This window comes from Saccopteryx bilineata, chromosome 5, assembly GCF_036850765.1.
Source record: "Saccopteryx bilineata isolate mSacBil1 chromosome 5, mSacBil1_pri_phased_curated, whole genome shotgun sequence".
Classification (NCBI taxonomy): Eukaryota; Metazoa; Chordata; class Mammalia; order Chiroptera; family Emballonuridae; genus Saccopteryx; species Saccopteryx bilineata.
In genome coordinates, this window is record NC_089494.1 from 73,259,436 (window position 1) to 73,277,291 (window position 17,856).

General features: G+C 36.2%; 1 protein-coding gene across 2 annotated transcripts in view; it reads left to right on the top strand.

Moving 5' to 3' along the window:
* Positions 1 to 3,344: 3,344 nt before the first annotated feature.
* FIGN (fidgetin, microtubule severing factor) overlaps positions 3,345 to 17,856 on the top strand; it is a 131,926-nt gene continuing 117,414 nt past the window's right edge. Inside the window, exons 1-2 of one of the 2 annotated variants that reach the window (XM_066232801.1) lie at positions 3,345 to 3,591; positions 4,364 to 4,533. In XM_066232801.1, coding sequence (XP_066088898.1) covers positions 4,509 to 4,533 — 25 coding nt within the window. In that variant the 5' untranslated portion in view covers positions 3,345 to 3,591; positions 4,364 to 4,508. The remainder of the gene's footprint in view (positions 3,592 to 4,363; positions 4,534 to 17,856) is intronic. The other variant, XM_066232802.1, reaches the window with a different exon arrangement.

The following is a 17,856-nucleotide window of genomic DNA, read 5'->3' on the forward strand; positions in this document are numbered from 1 at the left end:
CAGTGGAAGAGTTCTTCCTCTCTGAATTAGCTTGAGAGAAAAACACACACATACACATACATTTCAAAATAAAAGAGTACTTAAGTTTATTTTCTTTTAAAAAGGTCTGAATATGCTGTGTATTAGAAATTCATTGTATTTTCTCTCTCTACATTAAAAAAATAAAAGAAAGAAGTAAGCAATATGATTAATGAAGTAGGAAAAATTATCCCAATAAGGTTTTCATTGACTAAGCCAATCAACTTTCTTTAAAGACTCAATTTCTTATTATTACATCACCACAAGTTAATAAAATATACTTAGAGATAGATATCAGTCACAACCAGAAACATTTCTTTTGAGGAAAAGTTTTAAAAGATAAAATATGGTGTCTGTAAAATGCTATTTAAACATTACCACTTTATTAAAAAAATTGTTTTATTAAAACAACAAAAACTATAAACAGTATGCTAATTTAGCACTCTTGTAAAAACAAAGTTAAGTTTCACTTTTCTTTGGAAAAAATAATTGGAGAAAAGTAAACTTTATGTATATCTAAAAAAGATAGCTAGAAAGAGTGGGATGACAAACTCCACCATGGATGTTATTAGTCATGCCAATTTCATACTGTATATTCTATTTTGTAAGCCTTGTTTCTTGGGAGTATATGTAATTTTGGACAATTTTAGACTCTGCATAAATACATGCAATAATCTTTTAAATAGTTTCCCATCCTTTGATCCCAAAGTTAATTACCTTCATTTGTATGTTGAATGATAGATCTTTAAAAATGTATTTCAAATTAATATAGGAGAAATGAAAAAAAGTATTACTTATCTATTAATAAACTACTAACTACTGCAAACCACACTTCTTCCTGCCCTGCTCCCTTTTAAAAGTAGAACTTACTTTGTTTTAGATATTGAAAATGGATTGCTTGAAGTCAATCATCAAAATACACCATGATTTACTCAGGGGATATTCAATTACATATATTTCATACAGTATTTTGGTCTATATGGAAAACTGTAATTTAAATACTGGGAATTTAGTGTTAAAAATTGATGAGCTTTGAACTTTTTTTTTTTTAAAGAACAGGGGCAGAGCAGTTGTGCTTGAATTGGACAGAACATCTGCTGTGTCCAGAGGACTTCTTGTCATTCTGCAAATGGGCAATAATTAAAATTATAAGATGTTCATGGTTGGGTTTTTTTTTTAAATTCATCGGTACTTAATCCAACAGTGACCCATAGATATTTTCCTACACTTATTTCTTTGTGGTGAAACCCAATGGGTAACTTTTCATAATATCATTTTCAAAGCTAGCTTGTAAAATATAACTAAAGGGGCTTCAGTGTTCTCTGTTACATCAGAATAAAGTTCTTCTGTTTTATTTTGAAGCCTGGTTAAAAAAAAATGCACAGAAAGGTCAAATCCATTCCAAAGAAAAATCTCATTCCTGAGAAATATTTAGTAAGATCTTGAATCATTTTTCTTTTGTCTTTTAAATTGTCATCTGCCTAGATTTAACTAAAATAATTTTTCTTTCTCATCTTGTTAGCTAAATGTGTTCATTCAATGACTACCTTTTCAAAGGTAAGAAAAGCACAAAAGAAGAAAGAAATGAATTTCAAAGTATATATTTGGTATTTGTTAAATGCTTTATTTTATCATGGAGAGACACAAGTTAGTCTATTAAATCTATAGCAGAGAAGCAGGGGAAATGTGAGGAGAGTCTGTCCTAAACAAGAATATTTTCGTCCCAACCTTCAAAGGTAATATTTTCAGCTTGATGAGCTCCTGGTCGTATATATAATTTGCCTCTTTCATTCTCAGCTTCGTTGAAAAATAAAGGGCTGGATGTCCAACGGGCCAAAGTATAAACTTACCATTTATTTATTAAAGTCATATTTAATGAAAACGAAGAGGAATTATTACCCTACTCACTCTCTTTCTCGTTACAATTCCTGAAGAACTTTGCCGGGCACATTATCTCGTAGACATCATGATCAAATGTTATTGTTTGCTTTATTATCTCAGTTGGATGGTTGGCTAGTCTAGAATGAAATAGGTTGAAGGCAATACTTGAAGCCTAGAAGTCTGAATGAGGTTCCCATTCAAATGATCCTGGTTGTTTGGGGGTGGGGCGGGGTGATTAGTAAACCAAACTGAGCTTACACTGCATAGTAAGCGTCTGGATGCAGCACATTTACATCTAACAAGAGGCCCTAGAAAATGTATGTGTTTCTTAAACCTTATGTTCTGAACAAAAGGCTATCTCAGCAACAGACAAGCAGCACTGCACTGCTCCCTGGGACGCGAGCAACACACTCAACTGCACATTTCATTCTTCCTCAGCTCCCAGCACTACAAAGACCCTACTCTCTTTCCACTCTTAGGTCCCCAGATTGCTCCCTAGAAGGGGGCTGGGAAAGCAAAAGCCTAACGTCTATGCCTGCCCACTCGCAGCCCGCACCGGGCCCCCAGGCGCTGCGTTCCCCTGCCCGAGCCGCCTGGGGGAGGTAGGGAGGGGAGCCAGGGAGCGCGAGAATGGACCGCACACCTAGACACTTATGATTTTATTTATTCACATGGAGGCGGGGAGGGGAACGGGGTTCATTCGGATTTCACCCCTGAAGTTGCCTCTTCTTGGCAGATATTTTCTGGCTGGTGCTGGGGACCCAGGGTAGAGTGTGGGTGAGGTCCCATCTCCAGGGCCAGATCTTGTCCTGCGCGCGGAGTCGAGAGAGCTGGGGAACGGTGGACGGGCCGCAGCTGTTGAGGGTCGGGAGCGGGCAGGGAGGGGCCCAAGGACTGGAGAGCGGCGCAGCCCCGTCCGGGGCCCTCCGAGGCTGGCTGGGGAGCGCAAGGGTGGGCTGGTTGCGCGTGGAAACGAAAGGCCTCTTCCCCGTGAGACATTGCTCCCCTTTTCCCAGGCTGGGCGGCCTGAGAGTGAGGGCAGAGAGAACTCCGGGCCCCCGCGCGCGTAATCATGACCTCGGGGCCCCCTCCGGGCCGCGTGAGCTCGTCGGCGAGGCTGGGCGGCCGCCGCGGCCGGGGCCGTGTAACATGACCCGAGCGGCCCGCGGGCCGGCCAGCGCGCTGCGGCCATTGAGCCCTCCCTGCCCATGAATCTCTGGCGGGTCTCTAGCTCGCTCGCTCGCTCGCTCTCCTCCCGCTTCCCTTTCTCCCCCTCCAGCTCCGCGGGCTCCGTGCGCCTCTCCCTCTCCCTCCTGGTCTTCCTGCTGCCCGTCTCTCTCCACTGCCCGCCTCTCGCCACTGCCTCCCGTCTTCTCTCCCTCACGGCAGCCTCCGTCTCTTTCTCCCTCTCTCCTTTGAAAACTGATCTTTGGCTCTTAGTGTGAAAGTGATTTGAATTTGGCTCGGCGGCGCTCTGCGCCTGCGCCTAGCCTCTGGCATGCTGGCTCCTTCCAAGCAGCTGTTTTGGGTTTGAAATTCCAACATGGCAGAGGCTGCAGTCCGTCTTCCCTTCAAAAACTTGGAATGATTTCAAATCATAGGCACCTTCACTTAACCCTAGCTTCCATTCATCAGCAAACACATCGGATCGATGCTACGCTAACCTATCGGCTTTTCGCTCTGCGCGTTCAGGTAAGAGGAGCTTCGTAGTTTTCCACCATCTGTTTAAATTTGTTTTTGTTTTTGTTTGTTTTATTTTAAAAGAATATAAATAAATCCAAGACCTGTAATAAAAAGAGATCTTCGAGTTGTGTCGTAAACATTAAATTTAATTAGCACTCTTCTCTATTCTCTACGCCAACCTGCTGTCTTATTTCTCTGTACAAAGTAGCCCTGAAACATTATAATGCATATTTTTGCTGCTTAATCATTGCAACAATAGTGTGGGATTAAGAGTTCGCGATGGAAAGAATCTCGTTTTCCGCTATATTGGGCTTACTTATTACTATCTTTTTACTTCAAAAATAGAAAATAAGAAAGCGGAGCCATAGGGTGGGGCTAGACTTTCTTCGGGAACTAACTTCTAAGTAAATAAGAAGTGTAAATAAGAATCTTGCACACACAAAAAGTTGAGGTTAAATTACAATCTCGTGGCCGGGGGAACGTGAAAATGTCAGAAGATCGGTTGTAGAAAAATGTAAGCACATCATCTTGGAGGGGGTACAGCGTGGTGGGCGTATTGTTGGCAAGGAACGGGAGAGAAAGATGTATAATTTAATGGTATATACAATCCACTGATCCTATTACCGTCCTCCCCCGAGCTCTTGTTAGTTTCAATGGGAGTGAGTGAAATTGACATGGACTTGCATTCCTGGTCATGTGCTTTTTTTCTTTCTTTCTTCTCCTGTGATCTGAGATCCCCTTTTTGTTGATGTTGCTTTCCCCCTTAATTATATGCATGTAGGTTAAATGAATACCTGACGAAAGGGCCCACGTTTCAAGGCAGTGACATTTGATAGCTGAGAGGAAAAGTGGCTTTAATGAAAAGCAACCTTTGGAATTCCTGCTTGTGAGAAATCCAATTCAGCTTTTTGTGCTGCCAGCAAGAAATGATCAGTAGCACCAGTGTTTATGGTATGTCAGTTTTGGAATTTACTTCCTTTGCATCTAAATAGGAAAGAAAAATTAAATAGCATGATCAAACCATTGAAGACTGCTTGGGAAGCAGATGCTCATGATATATATTTCTTTTTACTATATATATATATGTATATTTTAATCTGTCAAATGCCTGTTTATTTTTGCTATCACTTGTTTATATATTCCAGTTTTGATTAATAGATTACTGTAGTCTACTTTTATCGGTTTAACTGTAACCCAAAAGTTGCGTGTTACTAGTAATGCACTATATAACCACTGAAGTCAAATGGTATGTAAATTAGTTAAACTCGGTGTGGGGCTTTTTGGGGAGGGGGCTGGGTGGAGAGGGGTGAGGGCGGGAGTGTGGGGAAAGACTGCTTACTAATGAAAATACACATATATATGTACACGCACAGAAGTGGGTGATTTTTTTCTTTAATCTATTAAAGCAGTTGGACTATCGGCTCTCTCAATGATTGCACTTTGTGGAGTAATCAGTTCTTCTGAGTGTGTGTGTGTGTGTGTTTTAAAATATTTTGGAGGGAGTGAGTTATGAAGGGATATCTTTTATATGAAAATAAAATATATTTTGATTGCTTAAAGTCCTTAATGCCTTTTAAGGAACAGTGGTAGTTTTTTTATTTTCTTTGATTGCCATTCACTTGTCTGCCTGTCAGCGCTTTTTACTTTTAACCTGTGACAGAATTAAATAATCAGGCACTGAAATTGACTTTGTTTGAAATCGCTCTTTCCTCTTTCTTTACAAAAAAAAAAAAAGAGGTCAGATAAATGGAATGAGGGGGTTTTCAATAGCTCTTGTGACTGTGCCATGTGTACACTTTGTGATATTCAATTAAGACTAAGAGGGAACAACAACAACAAAAAGATGTTAAAAGTATTTTGCATAACCAAAGGCTGTGTCCACTTTAAACTATTTCTTTTTTTGTTACGTTTACCCCACCACCATGCGTTCACCTTGAAAAGAGAGAAAGAAGGAAAGGGATAAAATGAAGGAAACAAATAGCAGCAGGGCAAAGCTGCCAGGGGTCTGTAATGTGGCCGTGGTTACTGCTCTCTCATAACACAAATGTGAATACAAGGAGAGGGACCACAAGAGCCGCTGCGCGACATACACTTCTGGTTGGACTCTGGTGACTATCCAGCTAAGCACACACTGCTCTTACATGATAGGAAGGATTTGATTGAATTTTGCATTTGGAACTTGTTGACTTTGAAGCGATCAATAAGAAGACTGTTTATTTTAGATGCACATAATTTGCCCTGAGAAATGTTTTAAGGAGGAGAGAGCACAGCTTTTTTTCCCCCGGAGCTGTTGGAGCGAATGGGATTGCCAGATGGGCGATTTCCCTCTGTGATGTTAAAGCTGTAATATATATTCAGAGCAGATTGGGCTGCTGCCTGTGATGAGGAGGATATTACATTTATAAATTTTAAATCGGAACTCAGACAATGTGCTGAGAGCAGAAATTGGATGGTTTGACTGTTTACCTTATTGATACTTAAATGTGATTTCTGGGTAGTAGTAATAATAATCATTGCAATAATATGTAAAAACACATTGGGCTAGGCAATCATATAATTCATGACATTTAACAGCAGATTTAAGTGTGTAAATTGCCTGCCACCCAGGCTCTGCTTACTATTAAATAATAGACACATAATTTATATCCCTGAGTGTATAAATGCCTGTTGTGCAAATGATATTCACTCTGGAGCCTTGTTATTATACACTAGGATTCTGGGAGAAAAAGTTTGTGTGTGTGTGTGTGTGTGTGTGTGTGTGTGTATTTCATATCAGTGAAGTAGACACTTGTGTATATGTATAAAGTAACATTAGTGGCTCCTATTTTGTAATTCTATGACAGATTATTTTTACATTTATTTTTGTCTCAAATGTGTGGCCTAAAGGAACCAAAGTTACAAACCTAAAAGGCTGGAAAGTGGGCAAGTGCTCACACTCTGGCAGCTCTGCTGTTGCAAATTAAAAGTGTGTTGTGGTCAGGAAATGAAAGCTACAATGTCTCTTTTGAACAAGTCGTTTATCAAGAGAAACATCTATCAGGGACTGCCTTGTCACATTGATCCTCTGAAAGTTAGGTCCGAGGTGGAAGCTGCTTTGATGTTTTTGATCCTAAATTTAATACAACAGAAAAAAAGCAAGGATACTTTGACCAGAATAGATTTTTTAAAATGTTTCCTGGAACCAAGAAGATCTATTTATTAGTATTGTACTATGTGTGAAGTTATTTGGACACAACAGTTGAAAGGTGGAAGGGGAAACCCCAGCCTTTATAAATGGCTGGTTGTTAAAATATATATTTATAGTATATTCAGCTATGGCTGGCTTCTTGGTTCACATGGACATTTTGGAAATAGATTGCATTAGAGGGAAATTTATCTTAAGAGTGTTGTGGAGCAATATGCAGAGATCAGAGTTTTCATTCATTCAAATTTTAGAGTTGCTCTCTTCCTTGCCTCCTCTCTTTAATCCTTTATTTTTATTTTCTATCTTCATTACATGTGTGACATAATAGTTTTTATTAGAAGAAAATTTTTTTTCTATTGAAAACCAGTTTCCAGAACATGCTTGCTCAAATCATTTCTATTGTTTATTAATTGTGCATGTGGATGGTTATTAATAAAAACTATATGCGTTCACAAGGCTTTCGGAACTTCAGCTTAAAACTATAGGTAAGTAACAGGTTAAATATGCCATGTATTCTTGAATATTGAATATGTTGCATTCATTATTCAAATGTTACAAGGTATTGTTGAGAAAATAACCAAGTTTTAATAAATGTGGTTTCTTTCTTTTTGTGTGTGTGCAAAAAGGCTTTTAAAAGCAGACTTCATTTTGGGAGGCAAAGATATGGGAGAAGTGTTTCTTCAGTGAAATAGAGTTTTTGGATACTTGTTTTATACTGCTGATGGCTACTTGCTATTTCATATGAGTCTATCAATAACTAGGCTGATAGACCACAAAGAGTGTGGTGGGAGTTTTGGGAAGTGTAATACTTGCTAATTAATCATGTCTGAAATGAAAGAATCATAACAGGGTAATAAAGTCTCATTGTTGTTTTCCTAGAAGAGGGTAAGACTTCTGTTTGGAAGCTGTATATGTGAGTTGACTTGCTTTTTTCTTCTCTTAATAAAAGGGAATTTGTAGGATCTATTTGGAATTTATTTAGGAACGATCTTTTTTTTTAATTTTAATTATTTAACAGAATAGTTTTCTTTCTCCTGGCTGTACCAAATCAGTGAGATTCTTAAAATTGTCTGTCTCTGATATTTTCTGAGTGAAAACATAGAATGTTTTTCTTTAGTTATATTAAAGACTCCATTGGCTAAGTTTCCAGTACCATATTTTTCCACACATAGAAAATTGTTTTTGTTTTTTTATTCATGTTAGGCAGGAACTTTGAAAATCTTTTTGTAGGCAGGTACTTATGACAGACCTAAAAGACAGCAGAAATTTAATTAATTGCTTTTAGACAGCACAAGAGTATGGCCAGAGGGGAGAAAAGAAGTAGTACTTCCAAGAATCTGTAGAGAAAATCTGTATAAAACTTGAGATTTCTAAGATAGTTTAAAATACTATCTGTGAAAGTAAATGAATAATAGTAATATTATAGGTGAATTCTTGTTTTCCCCCATAATTTTGTGCTATCATCTTTTAGACTTTAATATTTTGCTTAGTTTGTGCATGCAGTAAGATCCCAAAAGTTTAAGTGTCTGCAACATTAAAATGAAATTATATCTCAAGGTAAAGACAGTTCTGCTAATGATTCCCTATTTTTGTCTGTTTGGATGCCTTGAATGATTGCCTTATTAAGTAATCAGTTTCCGTGGTCCCAAATCAGCAGAATTGCTAGGTGTATTTAAAACAATTGCAGGCTGTTATGTTTTGTACTTTCCAGTTTGTTTCTATGACTTGGGCTAGATTTAACAGAAATGTTTGCTGTTTTGCCTTTGATCGATATATTCTTGAGTACAGATTTCATATACTACTTACTATGTTTATTGTTATAGAGCTAATAAATTTAATTACCAAGAATTTAAATTGATTTATAAATTTTTGATCAGGAAAAGTTGTTCTGCAGACATTTGTGTGAAATATTGACGTATGCTATTGATCAATAATACTTGGTTAATCAGCACATCTGCTTTTATATCTTGAGTTGTTGAGAAACCAGAATTAAATTCATGGCACAGGAAACAATGCAAAATTTATTTTTAGTGAAACAGATTAATATAATTGTCACATTTTTTTGGGATATACAAGAGCTAATGTTGTATTAAAATCAATTAAACTTAGAAAACATTTTTAGGTCCTATTTGGAAGACAAGTCCAAAAATTCTTCTGGATTTTAATGATCTTTCTGTTATCTATCGCTCTGTAACACACACACACACACACACACACACACACACACACGGATTCTACCTCAAGTTTTTTTGTCTATTCAAAACAAAAGGCTTTTTTTTTTAAACATTTTTTTTTCTAAGACTGAAAACAGATTCCTGTTTAGCAAGTACTTTTCATGGTTGAATCATACAGTTTTATTACTTCTTTTCCTCCTAAACTTGCATTTTTATTATTAACTTTTCATTTAACTTATAGTAGAAATTTCAAGCTCAGGTGCTCTGACACCATCATTGATTAGTGAACCTTTTGATATTTTTAATATTATCATTTCAATGGGAATTGTACTTGAGGGATGCTTACAATAAGAAATACAGATAGTAGAAATAAGGAGTAGGCAGGAATAGGGTAAAAAGAATCTGATAAGTTTGAAGCAAATCAAAAGCAGGTGGGTATGCTAAGTGTCCTTAGGGCAGCAGCCCAGATAGATGCCTGCTCAGGAAGCTTCGCTTCAGCACAGCACATGCGTGCGGTACCTGTTGACGGTAGTCTTTGCTGAGAGACAGAGGTGGCAGAAAAGATAGGTGATCAGAAACCATCCAAACATGAAATATCATATGGCAGGTTTTGTTAATAATATTTACGTATTTTATCCAACAAATTTGCTTGTTGTCTTGTTACTTGAATATTGACATTTGGCTTAACATTGCATATGGTGGGCTGTCATTTTAGGGTATATTAGAAGCAGTCAATTCAAAGAATTTCAGTTCAGATATCATTATGTTAAATATGTGTATAGTGGATATGTTTGCTTATATTTGAACTACTCTGATTTTCACAAAGCACTGTTAATATTACTGCTTCCAATCATTTTTGAAATTGATATAGCTTGAAAGTACAACGATGGTTTATTATGTGAAAGCCCAAGATTAAACTTTTTTTTTTTACCTTACAACACAACTTAAGTATTTATAATTTTATGTTAGAAATCTTTTTTAGAAAGTAGTTTTTCATAATCTTGGAAAATTTGTGGTTTGTTAGGATTTTGTTTTCATTTTCATTTTCATCATGAGTAGCTTTTATTAAAAGTTATTAGAAATAATATAACTTTACAAGGAAGCTTTTTTTGTACAGAATACATCATGTAAAACGCCTATGAAATGTTTTCTTTTCCCCAGTATCTTAATGTTGAAAGGAGCTTTACGCAGTTCCTTTTCTATGAGTCTTGGTTTCTGCTGGTAATTAATATAGTTATTCTGTTCCACTTGTGGATATATTTCTGACAAGACAAAAGAAACTGCATTTTTCTCCGCCCACCCAAAAAAATAAATGTTTTTTTCCCCAATTCAACTGTTTGTCATATGTCAGTTGGACCCTTTTTAAGCAGCTGACAATTGATTAAACGCCATATACATATGACAGTAAACTTGTCTGAGAATGAATGACCCTTTCTTGCATGCTCTTGTTTGTAAGGAAATATTATTCATGGAATCGGTAGCATTCATAATAAAAATTATAAAGTGGTGCAATGCGAAGCCATGGGTTTCTAAATGTTATTGTAAACTTTTTGCTGTTATTTATTTATTTATTTATTATCCTTACTGTCAACACACATTGTTACTCTCACCTAGGACCGGCTATGTAATTCTGACACTTGGTGCAATATTAAATGTGCGGCACCTCATTCAATAATTATTAAGAATTCGAGACACCAGTGTCAGCAAAGCATGAATCCAAATACAGGGTCCTTGTGTGTGGGGATCCTGTGGGTCTGCAGAGGACTCAGGGCAATGAAATCGCCCTGATGCAAGACCTACAAACTTTTACGTAGGGCCTGGTTTATGGAAGTCACTGGCTCTCCAATTTGGACATAGACTATTTAGTGATGATTCCACGTGCCTGTGTCTAAAGAGATGCTAATGGCTGTCGAGTCAGACAACGGATGGGAAAATGGACTTTTAGGTATCTTCTGCTTTTTCTATACCTGAAGTGGTAACAGAAATATTTTCTTTATCTCATGTTGCCTTTTGTTTGACATGTGCTCCCATATATGACATGAATTTTGCAGATGTTCTTAAAAGAAATTTGGTGTTTTGTAATTGTGGTGCATACAGGTGCATACTTAGATATGTATTCCCCAGGCACAAGGTGATTGGGAAGAGGGGAGGATTTTAGCAAGATTTATAATAAGAACCTGGGAGTTTCTGTGTTGACATGCACCAACACTATCATACCTGTTTTCAAGCACAAGGAAAATAAATATTTTTAATGTAGAATCCTAAATGACTTAGAAAACAGAGAAAATCCTGACTGTTAGAAATAAAAGTGCTACTCACTGAGTGCTAGTCAGTGAAGAGGGGCAAACACAAAAACAATTATCTTGTTATAATAGGTAGAGTATTGATATTTTAACACTATTTTAACAGAAAAAGTGGCATTGTACCTATATAGACATGGTGACAGATTAAAAGTAACTTTTTTTTTCATATAAATGTAATGTAACTTTGCAGTATGTTATATTCAAATTGGATTGTGAACTTGGTTTCTAAACTTGAATTAGAATAACTTCCCATTCCCTGGAACTTGTAGTTACCCTCTGTCTCTCCTTTCCCCTTTGGTGTGAACAGTCTGTGTTGATGGGCAGACAAAACATTCACATTGTTGCTTCCCAAGATTCTTCTCAATGAGGATCAAGCTTCATATTGAGATACCTAAAACTAAATTTTGAAGTCCAGCAGCTTTTTCAAATCAAAACTCAGATACGATGGAATGTCCAGCAAGTAATGGATCTGAGTGCACTTGAAGTTGTACCATTTATTTTCAAAAGATATTTCTCACATCAGATGACTCTGCCAGGAAAGAAAATATCAAAGACCTCAGAAAAGTAACTATCCATTTATATAATCCAAGACTGGGACAAGGGGGGGCACTTTAAAGGCATTTCTGAGGACGAAAAAAAATTGAACTTATTTTGAATGCCTTGTTAGACTTCGTGGAGAGAAATACTATATATTAGACCATCTAAGAAGAAAATTCTTCACCCTGTGTAATAACAAGGTATTGCTCTCTCAGTGGATATGTACTTTAATGAAAGGAGGCTTGCAAATCACTATTACAACAGAGACCAATTTAATTATAAATTCACCCCACAGTTTAGGAGTCTTTTCCATTAAAGACATTGTCAACCTGAAATATTTTAATAGGTAGTTAATCAGAACAAATATTTTTTAATGTTCTAAGGTATGTATAACAAATCTACAAATTTTGTAGTATAATTTAAATCAGGACCCTTTTTTTCCCCACTTTACTTCTATCCTTTAGTTTGCTTTATTTTTATATTAAGTGTTTGGCTTTAAAAAGGATTAAACCAGGAGTCGAGGTAAATACGTGGCAATATAGTGCATTGGTATGCCCAAAATAGCTGTTGTATTTCTTTTCTATTCTCTTCTTTACCCTTTCCAATTCAAACTGAAGTTATGATTCTGAACTCTTTCTCTTAGATCCTATACTGGAATGATGCTAAATTATAAATCTTAATTAGGTATGATTCACTGATTTTAATCTTACAAGATAATTGTTCTGAGTAGGACAAAAGGTTCCCTTTAAGATAGAAAGCATTTTCATTTCAACTCCCATTTAAGATCTCACAAAGACAACTAAATAAAGAGTACTGTTCTTTTAAGCTTAAGTCATTACTTTTGAATTTAAGTATATGGATGAGTATGTAATATGATAGGGCAGTCTTATTGTTTGCAAACTTGCCATGTTTTTGATAAATTTTATTGCTAGGAATTACAAGGATCTAAAGGAATCTTTTAAATAAAAGTTATAGTTTTGATTAGGTCCATGGAATAAGCTCTTATGTATGTGCCCAGATACATTTCTTTGTGAAGGTATCGATGTCCAGGACACTTTTGGTATTTCTTTATGAGTAATTAGGTTAACGGGGTTAGTTAGAAAATGTATCCTTTCCTGGAAAATGAAAAATTACATTCAAGCTGAGCTAAAAGAGCAGAACATATTCATGACTTTAAGTACTTAAAAAGATATTTTATGAGTCATTTTTAAAGAATAATACCCAATATGTAACTTGTTAAGAATAATAGCCATTTTTACTTTTTAAAGCACATCTATATTAAAACTGACTTTTCATTCATGAGTCACAAACCTGGAGTCAATTTTAGGCCCAATTTACAAAAGATGTGGGTCTAATCCCTACCTCCCATCCCCCAATATCCTAGGCAGTTGTGTTGGCGCAAAGTTCTCCTTTAAAGAGGTATTTTCATTTGCATTATTCAGGAGATTAAGAAAGATTTCTGAGTGGAATACTGATATGACCCAAATATAGCCATGGGAACCCCGAATGGCTGGTACCCTTGTCTGATATACTAGAAGGATAAAATTCCACCAGTTTAGGAGTTTTATATCTATCTCTACATGAACAGTATTTATTCTTTCTCTGGAAAGATTTTAAATGTACTAAGAATGTACATTTAAATTATGTGTTTCCAAATTGGAAAAATATGTTTTAGGTAATTTTAAGGGTAATAATCAACTAGTCATTAATATGAATTTACTTATGGATGGTAAAATAGTGTAGCACTAAAGAATCTTTTTCAGAAATAGATGCTTAGATTGAGATAGTGTCTTTCAAGAAAGACAAATTTCAGTATATGTGTAAAATTCCTTTGGGGATTATTTATTTGAACATGGCTATGAAATTTTTATCAATAATATTTAAACATTTGAAGTAACAGGAAAAATATAATATTGAAAGTTCTTTATCATTCTTTATTCTTTTAATAGATCCTCAACAAGTGCATACAAGGCATTAAAGCTTGTTTTATTTTTATTTTTGTCTTGTTTTATTTTGTTTTAACATCAAAGTAAAAAGAAATAAAACAACACCCTAAGGGAAAACTATTTTGTATTGTTTATTTTAAAAATTACCCAGTGAGAACAGTATAACATATAGTATAGGTTTGTTTAAAATGATGGGCAAGAATTCCCATTTTTACCCAATATATTTCTATTTCCTTGAAGTCTACACTACTATACCAGAGTGCCACCATTACTAAGCTCTCATCTGGGAGGTGTTGCTGATATATAATTATAATGCATATATGTACCTAAATACATATATATTTTTATATTTATCTATAATTTCTACCAGGTGTCCTTGTGCTTCAGGCCAGGGGAAAAGAGGTCTTTTTACTTTGTTGCTCATTGCAATCTCATCACAAAGCTTGCTGTCTCATCCATACTCCTGCTGCTGGGATCCAGTCTTACCTATATCTGTGTATTGTTTTTAGGGGTTGAGTTTTTTTTGTTTTGTTTTGTTAGCATTTATCTGTAGGGCTGATTATTACTTGATAATTAGAAAATAAAATTTCACTTGCTATTTGGTACTTAGATTGTGAGGAGGTAGTTAGCATTAATTATGACGATATTGAATTGTGTTGTAGAAGGAACTATAGCAGCAGTTTTTGGAGGGACAAAGGTGAAAGACAACATGTGGGAATGAGAAAATAGTTAAGGAAAAAGAAATAAGGAAGCTGATGAGGAAAGCTAAGAGCAAGAACTGTTTGCATGTGACTTGCTAAAAATGATATTAGCAAATTAAAAACAAAGTCTTAATAAAATTATATGAGAAATCTGATCATTTATTAGGAATTAGTGACTAATGCATATAAAATAGCACATAGCACTATAATTTAAACAAATTATGTTCTCAATTTTTTAAATAGCAGGTTCTATATCAAATCTTAAGTGTATGGAATTTGTGGTCACTGCAATTAAAACAACTATCCCTCTCCTTTTCCCCATAATGTGTAAAAGTATACAAAATATACATGGTTTTAAAGATGATTCATATTTCTCAAACTCTTCTTTCTTTCCTTTAGTGCACTCGATTTGGTAGGCCACAAATGAAATTACAGAATAAAATTCTTTGAGGGTTGGAGTATATCTTTTCTAAGGCTTCTTTAGGAAAATTATAAGGAGTTCAAGTCATTAAAGTAAATAGATGTATACCGTAATTTGATTTGACTTGAGAAGGATTGATAAATTTTGTATATACTCTGTAAATGCTAGCTGTACTTTAATGACCAAAACAAAACAAATAAGAAATCTTGCCAAAGTTCTTCCTCAGACCAGTTAAATAGAAGTTTGTGAAATGAACAATTTCTCTCAAGCTCCTCCAGTGATTCTATGTAAATTTGGAATTGAGAAACACACCTCCTAAGAATTTATACATTTTATTAAATGTTTTGACTTTTTAAAAAAGACAGTTCTTTCTGGTTTGAAATCATAAACGTAGAGATGTTTATTCTAAATTGAATTTACTAATGATATGTATGTTCTAGTGATAGTTCATTATCTGGCTAAAGTTCAACAATTTATGAAGAGTCTTGAGAACATTGCCACCGAGCTGGAAGAGTTACTCAGGAAAGTAACAATGGTGAAGAAAAGTGTCAGTGGAAATCAACAGTCTATCATATTTGTGACTTTTGGTAAGTCACTCAATATCTCTGAATTTCAGTTTACTTTTTTTATAAAAGGCAGGTTGATCAAATGACTATTAAGTTTTTTTTTTCAGTTCTATACACCTCATGATTGCTTGGTCATGCACTAGTGAGCTAGACTAACTTGGAACCTTGCTAGTGACCAGTGGCTGATAAAAAAGATTTTTTGTTTTCTTTAAGAAATTCCAGAAATTGTCTTGAAAACAATGAAGGAAGCTCAAGGATCATTTGTCACATTGTTAAGCCTTTCAGGAAGGATAGCAACCATTCATTAAATATGCTTACTAATTGGTTATAAGCAATGTGTCAGCAAGTCTTACATCTTGAGAGTTGATGAATATTACTCAGCCAGTGCTTTTTCCTTGTAAGAGATACATATGGACTGACAGGCAGATAGATTAACTTAAACAGTAGTGGAGTTAGGGACTTCAAATCCTTAAAAAAATTATATACCCACACATGTATGTATATATATAATAGATCAATATGACAGTTGGATTTTTATCAAACCAAAAGCAATTTATGTGTTCCCTATTGTGTCTCTCACTAGTCTTTGTTCATCATCATCTTTTTTTTATAGCGAGATAGATAGATATGGAGAGAGAGAGAGAGAGACAGACAGACAGACAGAAAGGGAGAGAGATGAGAAACATCACCTTGTTGTTGCAGCACTTTAGTTGTTCATTGATTGCTTCTCATATGTGCCTTGACCAGGGTGGCTCCAACTGAGCCAATGATCCCTTGCTTGAGCCAGCAACCTTGGGCTTCAAGACAATAACATTTGAGCTTAGGCCAGTGACCATGGGGTAATGGCTCTGATCCCACACGCAAGCCGGTGACCCTGTGCTTAAGCTGGTGGGCCCACACTCAAACCTACACTGAAGCTGGCAACTTCAGGGTTTCGAACCTGGGTCCTCCGTGTCCCAGGCTGATGCTCTATCCACTGCACCACCACCTGATCAGGCTTTGTTCATCTTGTTACTGCCTGGAATGTTCTTCTCCACCTGTTGAAGTCCTACTGGAACTTTGATATCTAACTCATATGTTGCACCATCTATGAAAACTTCCCTGAGCCCCCTAATCAGGATCCATTTCTTGATATTTCCTAAACACTTTTTAAAAAATCTCCTTTTAATAATTTGCTATAATCTTTATTCTACTATAGATTGCTGGACATTTGCATTTCTCATTTATGAAAATCTAAACTCTTGAGAGCAGACCACATTTAATTCAGTTTTTGTTTTTTTTTCTTTTTTTTTTCTTTTTTTTGGTATTTTTCTGAAGTTGGAAACAGGGAGGCAGTCAGACAGACTCCCGCATGTGCCCGACCGGGATCCACCTGGCACGCCCACCAGGGAGCGATGCTCTGCCCATCCGGGGCGTCACTCTGCCACAATCAGAGCCATTCTAGCGCCTGAGGCAGAGGCCACAGAGCCATCCCCAGCGCCCGGGCCAACTTGGCTCCAATGGAGCCTTGGCTGCGGGAGGGGAAGAGAGAGACAGAGAGGAAGGAGAGGGGGAGGGGTGGAGAAGCAGATGGGCACTTCTCCTGTGTGCCCTGGCTGGGAACCGAACCCGGGACTCCCTCACGCCAGGCCGACGCTCTACCACTGAGCTAACCGGCCAGGGCCAAATTCAGTTTTTAAAAACATTGATTTTAGAGAGAGGAAGAGAGAGAAACATTGATTTGTTTTTCAACTTATTTATACACTCATTGGTAGATTCTTGTATATGTCCTGACCAGGGATTGAACCCACACCTTGGCATATCGAGATGGTGCTTAACCAACTGAGCTACCTAACCAGAGTCTCATTTTCATTTTTCACCTCCTTTTTGCCTATACAGTACAAGACATATAATAGGTGTTCAATAAATATTTGGTGACTTTTAAAAATATTTTATTTATTGATTTTTAGAGGGGGGGGAGAGAGAGAGAGAGAGAGAGAGAGAAAGAAAGAGAAGGGGGAGGAGCAGGAAGCATTAACTCCCATATGTGCCTTGACCAGGCAAGCCCAACGTTTCGAACCAGCAACCTCAGTGTTCCAGGCTGACGCTTTATCCCACTGCGCCACCACAGGTCAGGCCAATATTTGGTGACTTGAATTGATAAAATATAGGAGACTTGCTTAATCTTTTATTAATTTTACTTTTACAAAGTTGGAAAATGCTTTTAAAAATATTTAAGAAACAGATGTGTTAAAATTTGTATTTTACTTAAAAATGAAATTTCTATATTTATATAATTTAATTATCAAGTAAAGACTTTTTAAACCTGAAAAATAGTTTTATAATTATGTACATATCAAAGAGCTTGCAGTCATTTATTCTATTTTTATATTCCTGGATAGGAGAGCACATTTAAACTATTTTATAAAGGCAGAACATTATAATGATATCTTTAAAAATCTT